Here is a 15,834-nt window from a genome sequence, read left to right on the forward strand (position 1 = left end):
AATAATAATAATAATAATAATAATAATAATAATAATAATAATAATAATTTCAAGTAGGCAGGTTAACTGCATGTTTATTTCTATGAATCTGAAGCCTGGGTAAAAAGCCCAGTCTGTATCTCTCTCATCAGGGTTAAGGTTTTAAAAAACCATGGTAGAAAGTGTGGTGAAAAAGAAAGTGCCAGCAAATTCTTAAAAAACCTGTCTGAATTCTCAGGGCAGGTAGAAAAGGAAGCAGCAACAAGTAATACTGAGAATGTGAGAAGACAAACTCCAGGAGTGTGTGAAGAAGGGAGGGTAAATGGAGCAGCTTAGGGAGTGGGAAGTGGCCACGCTGTAGCTGCTCAGAAGTCACGTGTATGAAGACAGAACTGACCGACTTAACAACACAAAGAGATCTGCGACCACCTCGCAGAAAACAGCAAACGATGGAAGCTGTGGTCAGTGTGTGATGTTGGGGAACAAGGGAGCTGAAGATGAGACAGGAGACTGCAGCTGAGAACTTTCCAGAAAGAACCAAGAAGTGGGTTAGCGTCTCGGGTTATAGGGACTTGGTGTGTTTGTTCCACAGTGAGATGTTAGAGCATACATCCATGCTGACGATGCTGCAGAGCTGAAAAGTGGGTGGCTGGCTTGGTGGATGGATGGATGGATGGATGGATGGATGGATGGATGGATGGAAACACTGATGGCTATAGATTGATGATAGACTGATAGAACTAATACGTAAGCAGGAGAAAGAAAGCAATAACTAAATAAATAGATAGCTGAGAAAACCAACAATGTGCCAAGAACCAGAGGAGTATCACACAAGCCAGCATGCAAAAGAAGAAGAAACACTTCCTCCATAAAGCTCAGACAACAGAAGGCTGGGGGGGGGAAAGGGCAATGAAGAAGTCAGGTACATCTTTTTATTCTCCCTAATGCATGAAGAGGAGCTGTCACAGAAGAGGGAAGGCAGATGAAGCTATGCAGAGAAAACAACAAACGAAGCCTGGCTTTGTGGCATGATGATAGCATCAGCATTGTCTGGAAGTTTGGCAAACTCTTCAAGACACAAATGGTTAGGCTCCACCAAAAGCTGTCTAGGTTAGAAACTGTTGGTGGTCTGTACCAGACGGCCTTAATGAACCTTCTGTGTGACTCTGGAATGCGCTTGAGAGCCACTGTTAGAAAGAAAAAGGATAAGGTTGTTGGGCCATAGTCTAAAGATAAAAGCTTGAATTTTAAGTCAACGTGCTGACTGAGACTCACTCAGTCCTCCATTTGGAGTTGGAGCTGAATAGACACAAAAAAAAAAAAAAAACAAAAAACAAAAAAACAAGTTAGTATATAATGGAAGTAATTGAACATGTGTTCATAGTACGTGATTTCCTCACTGTTTAACAGCTTGGGCCAGAGCACAAATAAGAGAATGTTGAGAATCAACCTGAGCAGAGATGTCATGAGGAGAGGGAGGCGTGGTAGTGGTTGGTATTGGTTTCAGGGGCTGATGTGGGGTTGGGTTCTGTAATTGTAAGCTGCACAGGAAGGACAGAAAAGCTAGTAGGTACCTGGTGAGAAAGCAGCTTCTCAGTAGGCTGAGGGCTCACTGTAGCAAAACTGAGTAGCAGTACATAGAAGGGCCCTGGATGGAAGAACCAGAGCATGGATGATCCTCCTGCCTGCAGAGATAATCCTTTGAAGGGCAGCCTTATATGAGCTCTGTATAAACCAGTCTGTGGAGCAAGTACATTCTTTGCCAGCATGCACACATTAAGGGCCCTGGAAGTTACAGCATAGTTGGATTGCATACAAAACACAAGCTTTTTAAAATTAATGATAACGTAATTAAAAACAGAAGAGGATCCCTTTCTTTCCAGTTTCTGTAATAGATTATTTTGTTTATATAATAATATTTAATTGGATATATCAGGCTTTGATTTATTCTTAAATTAATTTACAAAACCTGCATTCACTAGATTATTACTATGTACCCTGCACTTTTGTAAGTTATAGGCTTGAGCCAAACTTTACCATGAGTCTGTCCTCTGAAGTAGACACTCCCATTGAGCCTGTTTATAAATGAGAAAACTGAAGCTCCTGGGGCCCAGCTAACTCTCGCCTCCTAGTTTGCTTTCTATTGCTGTGATAAAGATCATGACCAAAGGGTCATCCATCATCTTATACTTCTGGGTCACAGTTCTTCATTGAGGGAACTCAAGCAAGGTAGGGATCTAGAGGTAGGAACTGAGTCAGAGACCATGGAGGAAAGCTACCTACTGGCTTGCTCAGTTTTCATTCTTATAAACCCCATGACTTCCTGGCAGTGATCTCCAGATACTGATGGGGGAAGCTGGCTATGATCTCGGGAAGTTTAACAAGAAGTAATCAGCCAGTAGCTGTGTTACTGCCATAAAAACAAACAAACAAACAAACAGGGTGTACAGTGGGATGGGCCCTTCCATAGTAGCCATCAGTTAAGAAGATGGTCCATGAACTTGCTTACAGGCAATCTGATGAATAAGAGAATGTTACCTCTTCCTAGATGACCCTAGTTTGTAGCAAGTTGACAAAAAATTCACCAGGATGTAGCCTAAGGTTAACTGCTGAAGTTTAAGCAAATAAATGTTCAAAAGGGCATGCAGCTCACAGAGTTCTATTCCTCCTCCCTGTCACTTCTCGGTAACTGTAGAGTGACCAATGTCATTGATTGCTGGTGGCCCAGAGCTCAGCAGCCACTGAAGCTTGAGGAGACAGCTGTAGAGAACTGTGTGCGCAGGCATAGGAACAAGTCTGGGCTCCCAGGCACCTCCAGGCTCCCTTCTGTCTCAAGGCAAGGGCTTCTTACACAACCTGGGGTGGTTTGTGTGAAGAGTGAGGTGATAGAGACAGGCTCTCTAGGTTGTCATGGTTACCCATGGTGCACCTCCTGAATCTCTCACCAAGCACCAGTGATGTCTGCCCAGAATGTTACCTTGAGACATCAGGTGCTTGCCTTCCAGCCACTTCCCTTTACCTTTATTTTTTCCTTCTCTTTATTAGTGAGTTATCTCTCTCTCAAACTTATCTACCCTCTTTAAGATATATGAAACCTACTAAAATATTAATGTAAGTTCTTTTCAATAAAAGAACTTAGTAGAAAGCTGTTAGATCATAAATTTTTTTATTAGAAAGACCTGTTAAATAAGATTTGTATTATCTTCATGTGGCTAGTGCAAGTGCATTCCCTGTGGTGATTCTGCAGTGTTTGCACAATCCTTTGGGATAGAAGGGTGAAGAAACTGCATTTCCTAGGGGCACAACACTCGCCCATCTGGGAGGACATGCTTCTGCCCATGAGCTTCCATCTTCCATTTTTCTTTGCTCAGGTCCATGTCATCAGCTGACCTCTTTTCTGTCTTGCAGTATGTTCTTAACACCTGTTGTGTTAGGCACACAGGTTTTCCACATAGGAGTCCTTTTTAAAAAGTACAAGGTATGCGTGAATAGAATTTCTTTTTTTGCTTTTCATGTTATTTTTTAAAGAATTATTAAAGTGTAATATCAAAATTGGTGGTTCCCCTCCCCCCAAACATTCTCAAAGTAGTAAGTCACATTCAGTATTGGAATTCTGTCTCGCTGTCTCTGTCTCTGCACGTATAGTCTATAGACCAACAGCAAACTTAACCCGCAGTGCCACAGGCAACAACCAAAATAAATGAGTTCAACAACATCTGAGGGTTGGGCAGTACGGCAGTACATACATTTAAGTCTTGATTTGTTGGCTCGAGATTATCATAGATTAGAATTGTTTTATTCTTTCCTCCTTTTCTTCGTGACTATGAAATTATAGCTGATCTCAAAGATCATGTCCATGTTCTAGCAAAAGTTGGGAGGGAAGCGGGTGGGGAGATGAACCAAAAAAACGGCTAATGGAGCCTAACCTGGCTGGCTGTTCATTCTGAGGAAGTCTGTTGATCTGATCTTCCTCACTTCATGGTTGTCATCATCAGTCTTCAGAAAGGACCACACTTGTTTTCTGCTGTGTTCTCTCCTGCCCAGGGTCTGTCTGGACTGCTGCTAACCTCTCTGTATTTTATTCGAACACTTCACTGACTGCATTTTTCATTGTAGCAAAGAGGCCAAATACCTCCTCACAATTTTTTTTAATGGTCCCCTTTACAGATTAGCTTTCGGTTTGAGACCTAGGAACCACTTCCTCCATGGCCACATTTCATTTCTTGTATTGTTTCTCTGAGGATTTGCTCCGGGTCTTGAATTAAGTCGAACGTCATACTCCCCAGCCATTTTCCATTGTGTTCCCACTAATGAGCTCTGCTCATCAAGGATCCTTAAATTCATGTAAAACTAATTACACGTCTAGTCATAGCATTGTTTAACCAAGTGACAAACAGCAGTGTTTGTAATGGTATGGATAGAACAAGCCGTCCGAGCCCTTCATTTAAAAAAAAAATTGATGGTAGCCTGTGGCATCCCCTTAACTACAGTGCGGTAGGGATGCATACCGCAGGTCCTCGAAGAAACCAGGGTCCGTGTTTGGAATAGCTCATTCTCTCTACCCTTATTAGTTTATTCACCTCCCAGAAGCTCAGGAGGCGCTTCCCCAGGGAAACTGTCCCTCTCCTCATGGTTAGTAAGCGCACTTAAAGAATAGCTACTTTCTTTCAAGGCACTGACCCTGTTTGCAGTTCCACCTTCATTTGCTGTAATTACAGGGACACTATCCACTTCACCACCAAAGGGTAAGTCCTGGGAAGGAGCACGTTGTCTGTTTGGCTAAATGGTAGAGACAAACATTTTTATATAGTAGATAATGCAGAAAGTAGCCCAAAAGGTAACTTGATTTCCTAATTTCTACTGTTTAGTAGTCATTTCATCCATCCATCCATCCATCCATCCATCCATCCATCCATCCATCTATCCATCCATTTATTTATTTTGAGACAAGGCCTCACTAGATAGCCCTGGTTGCCTGGGATCTCTCTATGTTGACCAGACTGGCCTTGAACTCAGAGACATGCCTCTGCTTCCTAGGACACTGGGATTAAAGCTGTGTACCACCACACCTGGTCATGGTTAATTTTTTCTTAATCACATCAAAAATTATGCATTCTTCTAGGCAGAGTGACACACACCTGTACTCCCAACATTCAGAAGGAAAAACAGAAGAATCAAGAGTTCAGAGCAAGCTTAAGTTGTACTGCGAGTTCCAGACTAGCCTAGCATACACAGTGAAATATTGTTATTAAAAAAGGATTTGAGCCAGCAAGATGGCTCAGTGAGTATAGGCACCTGCCTCCAATCCTGTCATGAGTTAGATTTTAGGGACAGGTTGGAGGGAAACAGCTGACTTCTGCACTTTGCCTCTACCCCGACTCTCATGTCATGCACACACAGACACTCGAAATTAAAGTCATTTCTTTTATCATCCTGACTGAGGCATCCCAGAAGCAGAAAGACACACATGGTTTATACTTACTTATATGTGGATATTAGACATATAATATAGGATAATCATATTAAAATCTGCACACCTAAGGAAGCTAATCAAGAAGGAGGACTCTGGGTAAGATGATCAATCTTCATTCAGAAAGGCAAACAGGATGGACATTGGAAGAAGGAGAAAACAGGGAACAGGACAGGAGCTCACCACAGAGGGCCTCTGAAAGACTCCACCCAGCAGGGTATCAAAACATATACTGAGATTCATAGCCAAACTTCGGGCAGAGTGCAGGGAATCTTATGAAAGAAGGGGGAGATAGAAAGAGCTGGAGGAGCTCCACAAGGGGAGCAACAGAACCAAAGAAATCTAGGCACATGGGTCTTTTCTGGGACTGATAGTCCAAACAAGGACCATGCATGGAGATAAGCTAGAACCCCTGCACAGAAGTAGCCCATGGCAGCTCAGTGTCCAAGAGGGTTCCCCAATAATAGGAACAGGGGCTGTCTCTGACATGAACTCATGGGCTGGCTCTTTGATCACCTCCACCTGAGTGGGGAGCAGCCTTACCAGTCCACAAAGGAAGACAAAGAAACCAGTCCTGATGAAACCTGATAGACTAGGGTCAGATGGAAGGGGAGGAGGACCTCCCCTATCAGTGGACTGGGGGAGGGGCATAAGAGAAGAAGAGGGAGGGATTGGGAAGGGATGGGGGGGAGCTATAGCTGGGATACATAGTGAATAAACTATAATTAATAAAATTTTAAATTTTAAAAGTCATTTATTTTATTTTTCTTTCGAGTCAGGGTTTCTCTGTGTAGCCTTGGCTGTCCTGGACTTGCTTTGTAGACCAGGCTGGCCTCGAACTCACAGAGATATACCTGCCTCTGCCTCTGCCTCTGCTGGGATTACAGGCATGAACCTAGCAAGTAATAAATTGTTTGAACTTATTTATTTTTTTATTCACTTTACATCCTGGTATGTAATAAATTTTTAATGAACATTTTTTTAAAGAATTTTTTTTCAAAATTTCTTAAGCCAAATCATATTATTTCTTTACAGAGTCTTCATTCCTTAAATAGAACCTACTTGACATTCAACTTTTTGTGTAGGTCCTTGGATACACACACACACATACACACACATATAGATATTTATGATAGTCTGCAAAGCTCTGGAAAAGCTGAGCAGACAGCTGTTTGAACACAGGTTCTGCCAAGGCACAGGCTAGGCATGCTTCGGGGATGGAGTCACAGCAAAACAAAGACTTCACGGGCCAATGGGTCTTCAGCAGCACACCTGCTTTTTATTTTTCAGGTGATCTCAATCTTCTGAGATCTGTGAGCTGCGTGCTTTTTATTTGACTCACTCTGCTAGTCTTACTGTGGCTCATTGTGTGAGCTGTGACCAAGTGCTGGGAAGTGACTAAATGGGAGACTGAGGACCACAGAGCCCCCACAAGCTTGTAGGCTTGGGTCCCAGAGGACAGTGACACGGACGCCCACTTACTGCTGTGAGGTGATATTGATTTTTCTCCCTCCCTGTTCTCAGCGGCTCCTCTGAAGTAGGAATGATATGAAGCGCCTTTCGTAGGCAAGAGAAGAAAAACTGTCATGGTGAACTTTGTCACTCCCCAAATCAGACGTTTCAGATCAAACTAGGTGGGATGGAAGTGCTTACAGCACTCCCGAAAACCTCCGGACTTCAGTGACATAGAGGTCCCCCGAAGCCCGTAGCAACCTTGTGGGGCGAGCACTCACGTAACCATAGCAACAGTATAGGGGAAAACATACACATTATGCATGTATGCACGTGCCTGTATGTTTGATGTTTTGAAAAGATAATAAAAAGATCAAACGGGTGAAAACAACAGTGCCCTGCACAGCGATCATGGAAGGTTAGAGTGGGCTCGGCCGAGCTTTCAGGATGTTCCCTTCCTGTTATAATTGGCTGCTGGCTGGGTAGGCTTGGCCCTAACTAGAATGCCAGCGTTCGATTTCACCGTGTCCTCAGTGGAGACGTGTCACCATTTATGCTGGCTTTAGTGACAATTTTCTAAAATGGAAACTCGTGGGAAATCATTACAGTGTTTATACGTCCGCCTTGTCGGGCAGTGTTACCCCGTGATATTTTACCAGTGTTTTCTGCCGCATGATGGCATCTCGCAGAGGTTAAGGCAGAACAGGTCCCTCTGTAATTTTGTGACCACATTTTACTTACTGCAGAGGAAAGGATAAGTGACAATTAAGTATTTGGGATGCCGCAGAAAGAACATGTGTAACTAATCAATGGCGCCCTCCGGGACCGCGATTTTATAAAGCTGATAAGGTGGAAAAATCGGGGTTTTGTGATTTGTGTTACATGATGATAATTGCGCCTTTACAATAAAAACGACATTTCTGGAGTAAACACTGAGCTGGCGAGGCTGCTGCGCCAGCGCTGTTGTTTTTCTGCCCCATTCAGACACGTTTTTTGTAAATGGTTTTATAGAGTATGATACACACACGAGAGCACACGCGCGCACACACACACTTGCACGCACACATTCATTTAATGCTTTGTAGAGAAAAAGAATAAGGTTTGGCTTTTACAAAGCATACTTCATTTAAATACTTAATCCTTATCAGATGCGGTGATATCCAAGCGTGTCACGGGACACTGCACACACGGTGTGGTCCTTTGATTCAGTTACAGCCCATCTTACTGACATGCATGTATTTGACACACATTCCTAAGTGACAGACTGGAGGAGTGAAGATTCAGGGGTGCGTTTTTTGGTTCTTCCGTAGGGTCTCCCACTCTGTGCGTGTTAAAGGACCCCGATTATGTACGAATTCCTTGGTGTTTCCTTTTCCCCACTTAGGCCATTCCCCTCGGTCCACTGAACAGGCTTCAGCTGGAGGCAGCCATCTTCCCTGCTGAATGAGGCAGACTTGCTTTGAACACCCTGAATGACCAGTAGGTTACCACTTGTGACCAGCCGCACCTCACAGGGGAAGAGTTGTCCCTTTCCCTGCTGGCCCAACACTCGGTCCTCATTTGAGGAGCCTAGTACTTTGGAAACTACATTCTTTTAGTCATTGTTGTTGCCTCTGGTTCTTCCTTGTGCATTCTTTCTCTTTCTTGGGTTGCAGGGGCCTTGGCAAATGTACTGAGTGGGGGGGTATACATCTCTCTTCACAGTTTGTAGACCAAACACTTCATGCTGATCCACACACACACACACACACACACACACACACACACACACATACACACTGGATGTGCACAGCAGTTACGTGGAAGCAGCTACCCTCCGTCTTGGGTCTGTGACTAATTGTGCCGCTTACAGCGTTTTACCCAGTGCTCATACCTGTAAGAGTCAATGGGATTTATTTCTACAGTTGTCTCTAATTTGTCCAGTTCATTTTGAATTACACTTTCTTACTTCATAAATTGTTTGCCAGACCTCGCATGCCAGTTTTGCAGGACTGGGCGAGCGGCATGGAAACTCCCACTAACGGGGCCTTCAGGCTGTCAAGTAGACAACACTGAGCTGGGGTCTTGACTGCCCCCTACCACCACCAAAATGCTCCTCACCTAACTGGTGCAGAGGGCTAGGCTTCTCCAGCTGTTGTTGGAGAGTTTCAAATCATATTGTCCCTACTGGCTCCTCAGGTTTGCAAACCCTAGGCACCACTAATTGTTACACTTTTAAGTTGCATGTAAGAGACACAGAACATAGAGGTGGTGAGCACAGAATAACTAGAACTACTGATGTAGTAGATTTCAGTCTGTCTGGAAGAATTCTTTACTATAGTGTCTTTGCTGTTTCAACAAATGTTCTTAACAACAGCCCAGAGCTAAAGACAGTGATGTGGAAGCAGCACAGAGTCTAGCAAGGTCCTGTTTGACTGAGAGGTAGACCCCAAACAGGAAGTGGGAAGCCAGTGCGTCTTTTGGGAAGCTTATGAACAGCACTGGTTTGTGTGTCAGGTCCCAGGCCAAGTGTCAGTAAAAGCTGGAGTCCTCTGCAGGACTGTAAGGGGTCTGCACCTCCTGAGAGACAGAGAGGCAGAGACAGAGACAGAGAGGAGAGACAGAGAGAGGAGAAACAGAGAGCAGAGACAGAGATTGAGACTTAGTTGTATCCAGTTTCAAAAGGATCCACAAATCACATATGACTAAGATCTGTTCACTACATAGATAATCACCTAACCTTTCCAAATGAGTAAAATAAATTGGGAATCAAGATGACAAAAATCGCACTGTGAAATCTCTCACAATCTCGTTGTGTGCCAGAGACTCCTGGACATGTCTCCTTGAATGCTCACAGGAACCCAGTACGTACAAGGAGGAAGGATGCAGACCAAGTCTGACTGTAAAACTCGTGCCTTGTGCTCCCACGCTGCCTTGAGAATAAGCATGAATACCACCAAAGACTAACAAAGACGGGCAATCAAAACCAGTGGGGACAGGATTTCATATTTTAAAATGTGATTTTCTATACAATCGGGGGCTTATCTGGGGAATAAGTTTGGGTGATTTAAACCAGATGGGTCCTGAAGTTGTGGGATGAGTCAAGGTGTAGCTTTGAGAAGGATGGTGGCTCCCAAGGCTGCACGTTTCGAGGAATGAGGATGGAAATGGAACAGCTGGGAGGCCCCGCTTGCTGCTTCATCGTCTCCTGCGTGAGATCATGTATTTATAGCCCCAAAGGCTGAGTTAAACTAATTTATTTCTTATTTGGCATCTCGGTCCTAATTAATGACAGTTGTTTCATTTGTACATATTATATTAAATTAGGTGGATTCATCTTTGTTTGAACTAGAATATTAATTCTTTTTTTTTTTGTGTGTGTGTGTGTGCAAGGTTTCCTAACAGCTCAGGAAACATTCCTGACCACATAATCAAAAACCTTACCAACACCCCAGCACGCCCAGGGGGCCACTTCCTTCATAATACTAAATGTCGAAGATTAGTTTGACCACTTTTTCTGGAAAATATTAATTGAGACTATTCAGGGAACAAAAATAGGTGCTCGTAAGTTTCTGGAGTTTTCTGCATCTCTTTCTGCCAGAATGTCTTACCTAAAACAATGTGGTCATCTGTTTGGAGAGCTCCAGGGAGAGGGAGAGGGATTAATTCCTGTCCCTGTGTGCAGTGTAAACAGCTTTTTGCCTGTCTTTTGTCATTAATGATCATGCTGTAGATGTAGCCAGTGCATTGTAAGCCAATCTGTCAAGGCAAATAAACAATTCACCTTGTTAAAATTCCCTAAATCTTGCATTAATAAAACCAAAGCAAACCCCTGAACACTCAAGAGATGCCTTCCTCCATACTACAGTGATGGATGATATGTCTAAAGAGCCTGGAAATTAAGGAGTTCGGGTCATTAAAAGTGTCCCATACTTCTTATTGATTTAATTTATTAGGGGCGGAGATAAGAATGCTGCATCCTCTCCACCCCACCCTTTTTTTTTTTTTTTTTTTTATAAATCTGAAGGCTACCACCTATGCGAGTAGTTAAAACTATTTCTGGAGTGAATTGTTCCATGTTTATCCCAACACTAAGTTTTATTATTCAAACGGTTGTTATGCTGTCCTGTTAGGCAGACATCTAGAAATGTCTTGGTAATCCTTGCACCCTGTGTCCCAGCAAAAACATCTAGAACTTCTTGGACTACTGAAGCTATCATCTCTGGGGGTTCAAAAACTCCGTTGGTTAGGTAGGATCTGAGATAAATGTCCATCAACCTGAAAGAAATTAACTGAAATGTAGGAGGTCATCTCTGTGGTAGAGGTCGTCTTCCCTCTTTTGTTTTCTCAAGCAGTTTTTCTGTGTGCATAATGAGGAGAAGAATGTTATACCTGAGGTGAAGTGTGGGAGGGAAAGCATTCAGTGAGTGGTGCAGTACTTAACTCTGTCGCCGTACGATACATTGTTTGAGTTGTGCATGTACCATCTCTCTCTCGGACTGCACTGAACACACCACCTCTTCATGCCACATTCCCGCACCTGCTACAAGTACCAATCAGCTTTTTTCAATGAGTAGAGTAGAATTCCCCATCGCTTTTCTATCTTCTCTCTCTCTTCCTCCCTCCCTTAAGGTATTTTTTCTGTTTTAATATATTTTATTAATGCATTGAGAATTTTATACAATCCATTTTGATCATAACCCTACTAATTCCTTCAAGATTCATTTTCAAATATCCATCCCCTCCCAACTTGGGTCCTGTATTATTATTCATTAAAATTTATTGACTTTGTATCCCAGCTGTAGCCCCCTCCCTCCTCTCATCCCAGTCTCACCCTCCCTCTTTCTTCTCCCCCTGTGCCCCTCCCCTAGTCCACTGATAGGGGAGGTCCTCTTCCCCTTCCATCTGACCTTAGCCTATCAGGTCTCCTCTGCAGGCCCCACAGAACTTGAAAGAACAATTCTCAGTTTCATATGGAAAAACAAACAAACAAAAAAACCAACCAGAATTGCTAAAACAAGCCTGTACAATAAAAGATCTTCTGGGGAAATCACCATCCCTGATCTCAAGCTATACTATAGAACAACAGTAATAAAAACTGCATGGTATTGGCATAGAAACAGACCGGTGGATCAATGGAATCTAATAGAAGACCCAGAAATAAACCCACACACCTACACATACCTGATTTTTGACAAAGAAGTCAAAATCATACAATGGAAAAAAGACAGCATCTTCAACAAATGGTGCTGGTCTAACTGGATGTCTACATGTAGAAAAAATGCAAATAGATCCATATTTATCACATTGCACAAAACTAAAGTTCAAGTGGATCAAAGACCTCAACATAAAACCAAACACACTAAACCTGTTAGAAGAAAAAGTGGGGAAGAGCCTTGAACTCATTGGCACAGTAGACAACTTCCTGAACAGAACACCCACAGCACAGGCTCTAAGGTCAACGATCAATGCGTGGGACCTCATGAAACCCTTAAGATCTTTATGGATCTGTGAGGGACTGTGACAGCCCAGACACCCTAACTTCCCAGGAGGGCTGTCTCTGGGACCTAACAAGCAGGAGAAGTGGGGACTGATTGCAAGGCACATACAGGCCTGGCCGCCTCTGTGGCCACATTCCATGTATATGGTCTGAAGTGAAGAGCAGGATTCCACACCTTCTGAGAAATGGGGTGACTCAATATGGAAGTGATGGCATGCCCAAGATGCACAGAAGTGCTTATCATTTGACCTGATTTTTTTTTTTTCTGTATCTTCTGCACCAGTTATGGCTAGTTCTAAGATGCTATCAGGGAATATGTCATTAATTGTCATTATCCTCTAGATAACGTGTTGGGAAATTACCCATGCTATGCTGTTTAAGTAGACCCTTAACGGTAGTTATATTGTGAAGCATGGACACTCTTTACTGCAGTCTTAACACTGAGGAGGCCGAGGCGAGACGACTGCTGTGAATTCAGGGCCAGCCTGGGCTAGAGAGTTGACCTTTCTTTCAAAAGACAAGCAAAAGAGCTGTTATGTAGCTGTCACTGCTTTGCCCTCGCTGTCTTTAGTGGGGGGAGAGGAGCAGGTAGCAAGTGTGTAATGTGTTGACACATGTTGGCAGACTTTTTCAAAATGCATAAATATGAAAATGTACTCAGCCACCATCAGATTTCTCCTCTACATTGCTTAATTTGGTTCTCAGTGTGCTGACACGTTTATGCCATTATGCCAGCTCTTTAGCAAAGCTGTTTAAGTGGAAGAACTTTATAGATTTTTTTCAGTATATACCCTGATTTACAATTAGCGGTAAAGTTGTCACTGACCCTCTAAGTGGAGCCGTCCGGATGGCAGTAAATGTCAGCTGATCCTAGTAGAGACACAGGTGATAATGAAGGAGTTAGACTAAATCTTCCAGATGGACAAACTACAGTATTTCCTAGGAGTGGTGGCCTGTTATGGAAATGTAAATGCTTTATCACTCACTAAGGAAAACTTGATTTGTGGATCTTAACAGTGTTGTTGTATGCCTGGGGTTGGACTGTTTGGGCTGGATCAGTGTCTCTGTATGGGCAGGGACCATGTCCAGTACTTCCCCAACGCGCTGTCCATTAGTGAGAGTCTGAAGGTAGAAGACCCCTCTGTCAGTGGTTAACGCGCAGGTTGAAGCTCATGTTAAAGTTCATGGTTAAAGCTCATGCTGTGTAGCATATGCGTCAGCCTGAATCCATGATGGCTGGCATGGGGACCATTCCTCATATCTCTTGTGAGGAATGTTGTTGGTGAGGACATTGATGGACAGTTACGACTTTTCGATAGCATTCTTTTGATTGATGGCCTAACAGACTCGTCTTCCGTTCCTAATTCTGTTTTCTGCTCTCACAGGCCGTCATCTTGGAAAATGAAGAGCTCCCCAAACTGTTCCTTGACTTCCTCAATGTAAGACACTTGCCCTCTCTACCAAAGGCAGAAAGTTGTGGGTAAGAACTGCTGTTTACCTGGTGGGTGGGTCTTTTAAGTTACTCTTCACCAACTGATAGTTCTAACAGATACCCCAGAGTCATGCCACGGGGCAAACTGGCCACATCTAGGCTCGTAGCTGAGGTGTTACTCTCTCATCCCTCTGCTCCCAGTGAGAGAAATCCCTCCCGAGTCTCCCATCTTGCAGCAGATGGTCTCAGCAAACTCAAGCTTAGCCGTAAGGACCAATCTCTTAAATAACGGTGTCACATGGTGCCAGCCCAGGTCTGCTTCTGCCCTTGGGGTATCCAGGCACCTCTGCACCCCAGGCAGGACTGGAAGGAAAGAAGCTTAGCCAGACAGGTGTGTTACACGGGATCTCGGCCCACAGTGAGCATGGCCTTCTCTGTTTTCAGTGAAACAGCTCTCTTTATTGGGGGTGAATTGGGGCTATATAAAGCTTGGGGAGTGGAGTGTGTATCGTTGGCCGGGGCCAAGGTGATGAGAATGCATCCCCTGCGTGAAGAGGAATTCCAGATGCTAGCTGGACATGTCCTTAGAAGAAAGGAGGAGGTTTAACTGAAACCTGGCCACCAGGCTACCTGCCTACCTCAAAAGTGGCAGAGGTTGGGTCATATAGGCCATGTGCCCTGAGACACGCAGGCCTACAACAAGGAGGGAACGGTCCTACTTCTTCCAGTCTCAGAATGAGACTTTTAGGGTTTGGACACATCTCAACCTCAGTTTTGCTCCCCCAGTTGCACGGCTTTCCAACTCCACGACATAGTGTCACAGATGGTAATTATGAGTCCAGACAGTATAACCAAGGACAGTCCCTTGACTTGTGCCAAGTCTATATATTCATATAGACTTCTATTATATAGGTGTATGCATGTGTCTGTGTGTGCTGTGTATGTGGAGAGGGTGCCTGTTTCCACAGGCACCAGAAGGGGACATCAGCTCCACCAGAGCTGGAGTTACAGGTGATTGTGAGCCGCCCAACATGGGTGCTGAGATTCAAACCCAGTTCCTCTAGGAGAGCATCAGGTGCTCTTAACCGCTGAGCCTAGCCATCTCTCCAGCCCCCATATCCTATAGTTTTAAATTGAGAGGTGACTTTAGAGGTCATTGGTCCAACATTCCTCATTTGGTTCTTGGCCAGAGGCACAGTATTTAAGTGCGTTTCCCAAGCCTTGCAAGTGATAGGACCCAGACTTTCCACAGAGGGGAAGGGTAGGGCTGCTGTCTTCTCTGAGTGCTGCTTCTCCCTCAGGAACTCATAAGTGATGGGGTTCAGTCCCTGTTAACTGTGGAGCTAAAGGCACGCCACCCCCAGCAGCTGGAGAAAGTTCTTCTAAAGAGAGCTACAGCAAGCTGTGCTGAGCTAGGCTGTGAAAACAGTCAGCCACAAAGAAATAAGGCAACAAAAATCCAGCAGCAGAAAGGGCTTTACCCGTTTCGCCCTCTGTCTCCAGCCCTTTCCTGAAGCCAGGCTACACCTGAGTTGTCTGCTGAACGCAGTCCCCTGTCACCACTCCACATCAGAGCTGTGGACCCAAGGCCACTTGCTACTCACCCCAGAGCCTGAATTATGTTCCATTCCCTCCAAGTAATCTATGCGCAAGTGTGTTCGTGTTTCCTGGTTCACAGATATTGTTGAGTTTTGCACAGAGGCATTAGCAATGATAGGGAAGACGGTCTTTTTACTTCTGTTTCAACCCCAAAATAGTAAAAGGCCATAAGATTTTTAAATGATATTAAGGAAACCTGAAATTCCCAGAATCTTCCAGGCTAAAGATTCCTTGGGATGAGTCATCAGCTGTGGTGTGGCTCAGTGCAAACTGTTCAGTTTTTCTGTTTGCTTCCCGATTCAATGCTAAGGATATCTTTTGCTTTGTTAGCATAAATATTGGCCCAACTTATTTGGTCTTTTTCTTTCTTTCTTTCTTTCTTTCTTTCTTTCTTTCTTTCTTTCTTTCTTTCTTTCTTTCTTT

The 15,834-nt window shown here is 43.9% G+C and overlaps 1 protein-coding gene across 5 annotated transcripts in view; it reads left to right on the forward strand.

The window, feature by feature from the left end:
• Positions 1–15,834, forward strand: part of Snx24 (sorting nexin 24) — a 137,326-nt gene that overhangs the window by 113,157 nt on the left and 8,335 nt on the right. For all 5 annotated transcript variants that reach the window (XM_055622968.1, XM_055622970.1, XM_055622966.1 and 2 more), the window contains exon 4: positions 13,766–13,860. In XM_055622968.1, coding sequence (XP_055478943.1) covers positions 13,766–13,860 — 95 coding nt within the window. The remainder of the gene's footprint in view (positions 1–13,765; positions 13,861–15,834) is intronic.

This window comes from Psammomys obesus, unplaced genomic scaffold, assembly GCF_907164565.1.
Source record: "Psammomys obesus unplaced genomic scaffold, mPsaObe1.curated_primary_1811, whole genome shotgun sequence".
Lineage (NCBI taxonomy): Eukaryota > Metazoa > Chordata > Mammalia > Rodentia > Muridae > Psammomys > Psammomys obesus.